This window comes from Montipora capricornis, chromosome 3, assembly GCF_036669925.1.
Source record: "Montipora capricornis isolate CH-2021 chromosome 3, ASM3666992v2, whole genome shotgun sequence".
Classification (NCBI taxonomy): Eukaryota; Metazoa; Cnidaria; class Anthozoa; order Scleractinia; family Acroporidae; genus Montipora; species Montipora capricornis.
The window spans coordinates 8,147,175-8,154,674 of record NC_090885.1 but is presented as its reverse complement, the minus strand read 5'-3'; the positions used below and the strand labels follow the sequence as shown (position 1 = coordinate 8,154,674).

At 41.1% G+C, this 7,500-nt stretch overlaps 1 protein-coding gene across 1 annotated transcript in view; it reads left to right on the top strand.

The window, feature by feature from the left end:
• LOC138042070 (methanethiol oxidase-like) overlaps positions 1-7,500 on the top strand; it is a 21,488-nt gene that overhangs the window by 8,758 nt on the left and 5,230 nt on the right. The window contains exons 3-8 of the mRNA XM_068887812.1: positions 116-186; positions 734-848; positions 1,348-1,465; positions 2,484-2,669; positions 4,854-5,032; positions 6,560-6,638. Of these exons, the coding sequence (XP_068743913.1) occupies positions 116-186; positions 734-848; positions 1,348-1,465; positions 2,484-2,669; positions 4,854-5,032; positions 6,560-6,638 (748 nt within the window). The remainder of the gene's footprint in view (positions 1-115; positions 187-733; positions 849-1,347; positions 1,466-2,483; positions 2,670-4,853; positions 5,033-6,559; positions 6,639-7,500) is intronic.

Genomic DNA, 7,500 nt, shown 5'->3' with positions numbered 1-7,500 from the left:
CCCAGCAGCTGCCATTTCGCCTCATTCAGTGCTTCAGTCCAATTACACTTGAAGTTAAAGATTGTCACGGCAATAGATTTTTTCTCACGGTATATTTTTATTGTTGATCGCATAGGTCATCAATCGCTTGCCAGTTCCTTATTTGGGAGATGAGTTGCATCACAGTGGATGGAACGCCTGTAGTAGGTTGGTAATGTAAAGTAACTGATTAATCAATGTTAAAGGTGCGTAAATGGAATTGTTATGAAGTTTGTAGAGCACGAAGGCAGCTCAATAGTGCCTTCTCAGTTGGCCATGAAAACTACACTAGAATCTTCGAGTGGGATGTCTTAGGTTCAAGTCAGCCACCCAGGGTCTTGCAATTGCAATATAATTTTATCTATAAATTTTCTTCTCACGGAGTTTCGCTGTTGGGTCTGACTTATTCTCTTAGCAAATATGTGCAAATGGGCATGGCGTATGACCCCACGAAAGACGAATTGAAGCAGCCATCAGTCAAGGGGATTTGTTGAGCGCTGAAAGTGCAGATGCCGGTACAGGTGCGGCCGAGAGGAACTCCTTCTTCCTTATTTTTTCTCAGCGACGAATGAATAAATCACAAACCAATAAAAATCTGAACAAGCAGGAGCTCATCAATAGCAAAATCTAACAGAAGAAAATGGAGCAAAATTAACAAGGAAAAACTCTTTACCGGATAAAAATAGAAATTTTTGATTTTTTTTTTTCATTTTAGTTGTCATGGAGATCCTAATCAGAGAAGAAATCGACTTGTCATGCCTTCACTGACATCGAACAGAATTTACATCTTTGATGTTGAAACCGACCCGAAAGCTCCGCGCATTCACAAGGTACAGTAAAATTGTCAAATTTCGCTAGAAAGAAAAAAAAAGTAAATTCCATAAAGTATTGATGGTAGACGCAGACTTAACAATGTTTGCTGCGGAAACTGGGCATTTTCGGTTGGGGTAATTTAAATTTTACTTATAGTGTATGTATGGGACATGAACTGAAACATGCAGAAAAAAAAATTATACACATGCAAGTAACAATCGATGATTTTTGGAGAGTTTAGTTCCATACAGCTATTGTGAGGATGGAACGTTTCAATAATTTTGTCCCGTAGAAGTTTCAATCGTCTTCGAATAGTGTCTTACTTATGCATGTATTTATTTGTTATTGTGTACTGTTATGAATATGACCTTGTGATTTATTTAGTTGGCACTACTAGAAGGCACTTATGACTGTCCATAAATGCACGCACATGTAATTAGATGCACTAGATGGCATCTTCAAGGGTGAATCAATCAATCAATTAATCAATCAATCAATCAATCAATCAACTTTCAGATTATTGAACCAGAGGAGGTTACCAAGACTGGCCTTGCATATCTTCACACCTCACATTGTCTTGGAAGCGGAGAGATTATGATCAGTGCTATGGGAACACCAGAAGGAAAAGAAGAATGTAGGTATAACGCCGTAGAAATCCTTAGTCAGGCGATAAACCCGAAGGCCCAACACTAAAATAGAATAATTATCTCATCTATCATATCCAGAAAAACAGTTATCATCAGTCATTGATCTCAGCCCGCTTTCGACTACCACCTACCACTTGGCTCTATTGCGCAGTTGATGATGGCCGGGGCATGCGCAGGGTGTAAGACGCGTGGGCTCAAATAGAACACAATTCCGACCAACCTATCAAGGTTAAATAAAGTTGCCTCTTTAGCCGCTCCCTTCCATTGTGACACGCTGTCCCCAGGTATTGTAAATCAACAAAGCTTGACGGAAAGGCCACTCATGTCCAGAAATGGATCTAATTAGATGCACACCCAATTTTGACCTGCAACACGAAGTGTCCCTTTAAGTGCAAGCCTTTGCTGCGTATTTCCAACAAGAATGTAAGGGTAAAGGTTAGCGTTATTTACGTTTGGATATCGTTACTTAATTGAGGAGCGGCATTTAGTACTTTGTGCCGTTAATTGTCTGTATTCCGAGACACCAGTGATGTTGAAGTTGGGGGCCAAAAGAAAAAGGGGACACTTCGTGACGCTTATTGAAATCCGCGTTCATCAATTAGGGGCATGGCTGCAAGCCGACTATCAACAAAAGCTGAAAAGGGTGTCTATGTAACGTTATCTCGACATTCTCGGATAAAATCGAGAGAAAGTTTAGGCCCGGTTTTAAATCCTTGCTGACAACCTTTGTGGGACCAACGTTAAAGAAACTTCACCAAGTTCACAGACTGAACATTAGACTGGCCTTTTGTACGGTGTTTTACATTGTATTTAAATATATTTTGGTAGGAATCATCCGATGTGAATCAGTGCCCCGTCATATCATAATCAACATCTGACGGTGCTGTCATGCATGAGTGGGACCGGTCGTTGTTGATTTCGGTCAATCTAGTCGAAGGAGGATTGTAATTGTCTTTATATGAATTCATGTTTAAATTCATTTATTCATTTATTTTTCTTCGCCAGGTGGCTTTGTTATTCTTGATGGGGAAACATTTAATGTCAAAGGGCGCTGGGAAGGGAGTAAAAAACCCGGCGGTCCAATGGGATACGATTTCTGGTATCAGCCTCGTCACAACGTTATGGTCAGCTCTGAGTGGGGTGCTCCTTGTGCTTTCAGCTCGGGATTTAAAGTAGAAGACGTAATGGCTGGTACGTCGAATATAATTGAGGCTTCGTAGCTTTTTCCTTTAGCTATTGACCAAGCAAGATTGACTCTAACAGGTTAATTTAATTAAAAGCCATGAATTTCGTTCTTAAGCGAATGTGAGACAATGGTTTCACGAACCTAACTATTTTCGCAATGTAATCGAGAATCAAACATGAAGTTTAAAGTAATTTTTAAAAAACTGAGCAGCAGTGTTTTATCGGGGTTTAAAAACAGGAGGCGCAGCTTAAATAAACATTCCACAAAGAGCGTGTCCCTCTGGACTAAAAACAATGGTTCAAATAGGCCTTATTCACGATAGCCGCCATGTTGGTTTTAAGATTGTCATGCAAATTAGCCGTGTGTTATGCTGGGGAGCAAACATTGGAAAAAAGGCAAATCGTGGAAAATCGGCTCGTCGAAATATTGAAATAACATTGCTAAAAGTACACTTTTAGAATTTAGAATTAAGTGCCTTTTATAATAATTTCATATCTTTTGATTACCTTTGACATTTTGACTTTTACTTTGTTATCTGCTCATTTTTCACTGAAAAAAACATCGAAGTAACTTGTGTAATCATTCTATTTTACTACTTAGGTGATAAACATTCAATGAACGTGAAACAAATCATCTGTGTGGCTAAGGTGTTCGTTTTAACCTCTCGAACTTGCGTTGTTTGCCCCCTCAGAAGTGTGTAGCTAATTTGCCTGATAATAGCAAATCCAACATGGCGGCCATCGTGAATAAGGTCTATTGTGAGAGGTGAATATTAGCATATGACCTATGCCTTATTAGTATTCTTTATATGAAGAATACTAACGAGGAGTGTTTTATCAGGATATAAAGCTCATACACGTGACGTTTTATCGGTGTTTTGATAGGCTGTTAGGCTCATGAATTATTAATGAATTTTTTAAGGTTTTTATGAATTTTACCGATACACTTCACAATAACACAGTTATGGAAGGTAAAAATGTTTCCATGGGAATAACGATGTACCAGTTGCTTGGCAAATGGGAGAAGGGTATCTGAACCTATTCTCACTTTGGCCCATCATGTACAAAAGCCTCTTATTCCCTTACGCTTTACGTGAAATACCCGATCGTTTCTATGATCCGTCTCTTTTTGGGATATTGAAATAGGTCAGTATTAATGATACGTTTTTTCCTCTTTTTTGATTGAAATGAACACCAGATGGTAAACCTTCCCTTTTATCTGCCTACGGGGTCGCCTCTTCCAATGGCTTATCTCTGCCTGGGATTTTGGGTGTGATGGCTTTCGGTGATGTTTTGTTAACATACTGTGAGAAGGTTACTGTGAGATCGGTTTGATACTCAGCCAATGAGTTACAAGACCAACAATAGCCCTTTTCACGGTTAGTTTTTCTCATTTGCATTACAATGTAATCTAACGTGGATGCGAGGCAATTTCGGGTTAAAACTACAAAATAGCCCGAAATTGCCTCACACACATGGTAGATTATATTGTAATGCAAATGAGAAAACCTAACCGTGAAAAGGGCTATTTCATGTGATTCTCGAAGGTCAAAGGGAAATGCGTATGATTTGTTTTAAGGATTAGGATGCGCGCTTTCCTCTTGACTGGAAAAACCGGTCGTTTCGGTGGGACAGCAAATGGAACAGTTTTTCCCCCTGGAATTTTTTCGGAAGAAAAGGAATCACTTCAGACGTACTTCTCTTTTCCCGTTTCACCGAAATGACCGCTTTATCACTGAGCCATTTGCCTTATCACACTAGTACCAGTCTCCTTCAGAAAAAAAAGAGCGCGGTTTGTTGCCCCGTGAAACATGGCCGCCTTCTTGTGGCAATAGTCGATATGCGGTTTTCAGTCGACCAATGTGGACCTTTTTACCGGACAAAGCTGTGCAACTTTATGTGAGAATTGTCAAAATCATGGTACTGTTCCATTTGGCGGAAAATTATCCCCGGTTTTTCCATTCAAAAAGGAAAACGCTCGATGATTCAGTTGCTTTCTAGGATCGGAGTCCTATATTATTTTCAGCTGTCTCCTCACCCATTGCAAAGCAACGAACATGGTCAGCACAGTTATAGAGCGAGTACAACAGAGATAGAAGCTTGTGATGAGCTCCTGACAGAGAGAAATAAGCCATTATAAGGAAACGGAACACATGGCATTTAGCTTTTATCGGCGTTTTATGTTCCCAGGAAAATACGGTTCCCGCCTTCACGTGTGGGACTGGACCACAAGAACCATTGAACAAACACTTGACTTAGGAGTTGGCACAATTCCCCTGGAAATTAGATTTCTTCACGATCCTAATCAGACGCAAGGGTTTGTGGGATGTGCACTGGGCAGCACCATCGTAAGATTCTTCAGAAATGAGGTGAGCCCGCAATTCTCTTCAGTTGTTAAAAGGGAGTTAAACAGGAAAAGCTTAAAAAAAAAAAAAGGATTTTATGGTAAATTGACCATTGCCAAGAGCCGACTGGAGGCGCGGTGGCCTCATGGTCAGTGTGCTCGACTCCGGATCGAGTCGTCCGGTTTCGGGTCCTGGCCGGGGACATTGTGTTGTGTTTTTGGGCAAGACACTTTACTCTCACGGTGCCTCTCTCCACCCAGGTGTATAAATGGGTACCGGCAAAATGCTGGGGGTAACCCTGCGATGGACTAGCATCCCATCCAGGGGGGGAGTAGAAGTACTCATAGTCGCTTCGTGCTACAGAAACCGGAGATAAATGCCGGCCTGGTGGGCCTTCTAGGCTCGTGGCAGACTTTACCTTTTTTTACCAAGAGCCGACTAGGAGCGAACAACAGCGCTATATTCCTGTCACGGCGTTTTCTCAGACCGATTTATTTTTAGATTGAATTTCCCGCGAATACGACTCCCTAGGAAACCCGATGACCAATCATAAGAAACTAACTTGACGTCATATCTTCCGTGAACTAGAACAGCGCTTGTTTTTTTGCGGAAAAGGTAGTGTCAAAATAAATCGGTCACTAAAAATGCTGTGACACAGGCTTAGTATGGAAGTTGTTCTCTCCTACTCATGAGCTCATGCCATTTCATCGATGAAAGCTGTCGTTGCGAGCGTTGGACCTTCGTCGGACCGAATATGCCAGCGGTTTGGAGTTTCACGTGCGCGCGTCGGGATAAAATCAAGCATCTATTAAAACTGCAAAAGATTTTGAATGCAAATTTCTGCAATCAACTTCCATAACCAAAGACGCACACACGTGTTTTTTGAAATTTCGAACTGGCTTATGAGGGGAATAAGACCGTTTTATATAGAGAAAGATGGAGCTACGCTATTAGTGGGGATATAGCAAAGTGGATAATTAGAATAAATCAGTTGATTATCCCCACGAATAGCGTAGCTCCATCTTTCACTGTAGAGAACGCTAACAACCCATAATTCCCTAATTCACTCTGACGACGGGTTAACGATCGAAACGTCAGCTTTCGACTTTCTTTACGGTGGTCAATTTACCATATCAACTCAGTTGATAAACAGATTTCTCTGTTTCACTTCCCCACCGACGCAGCAGCACAGTGTCTTTAGAAACTAAACAATTTTGCTCCGAAAAGAAGTCCAGTTCTCTTAGAGGAAGATGAACGTATTGCCTTCAGTTGATTACAGAGGGAGAAAATCGCCCTTAAGTGAATTAAGTTCGCGTGACAAGCTTCCTGTACACTCGCTAGAAGAAGTGTTCGCGATTCCAGGTGACAAGCTTTTGTAGTCTATTGACTTGGTATGCCTTTCTTAATGTTGAACTTCGTCTTTTCGCAGTTTTTTCATTTAATTCTTCTTCTCACTGAACTAAAGAGTTCTAGCTTATGGACACCATCCTTTGAAAAGAGTGTACATTTTTCGATTGAGGATAGATTTTAATGGAAGCTCATTATTTGAAGGAGAAAACTTGGAGTGCTGAGACGGTGATCAAAGTTCCAAGCAAGAAAGTTGAAGGCTGGGCCTTACCCGAGATGCCAAGTGAGTGAATCACGTTTCGCGCATCGTTACTGGCACGTCAGTTCACTGAAGTAGAGCCCTCATCGTCTTTGTACGCAACAGAATTTGCCCTGAACACAATCTTTTGTGAATAGTGATCATCATGTGTTTTTTTTTTCACTGAATTAAGAACCCATGACTAAGAGCGAACAACAGCCCTCTATTCCTGTGACGGCGTTTTCACAAACCGATTTATTTTTCGATTGAATTTCCCGCGAATGGGACTTCCGCAAGAGCCTAATGACCAAGGGTTAGCATGGAAGTTCTTCGCTCCTAGTCTTCGTCTCCTGACTGAATCAAGAGAAAGCCTTAGCATACGAATAGCGTTCCAATCTCAGAGGATACGTTTGGAGAACAGACATAGCCCCTGTGACATCATTTGATAAGCAAAATATTCACGCGGAGGCATTGCGCGCGTGATTATATGACACATGCGCGACATTTTAACTTTTATTGCGAGTACAAGATTATTCTGATTGATATTAATTATGGGCTCGTCTGTAAACCCTTTAAGCCCCGAGGGGTTCCCTATTGACAAGTAAAATCGTCTGGCGTTAGACACAGTAAAATCTATAAGTGCCATTTGGCACTATCGGGGCTGAAAGGGTTAAACAGGGACATAGTTTTTTCACGCTGTTAGCTTAACCCTTTAAGCCCCGAGGGGTTCCCCATTGACGAGTAAAATCGTCTGGCGTTAGACAGAGTAAAATCTATAAGTGCCATTTGGCACTATCGGGGCTGAAAGGGTTAATTGTTGTCACCATTTAATTTGGTATATTAGACTTACCGTCAAAGAAAATTTTCAAAAAAGAGGTATTTTTATCTCTACGTTATTGATTTATCC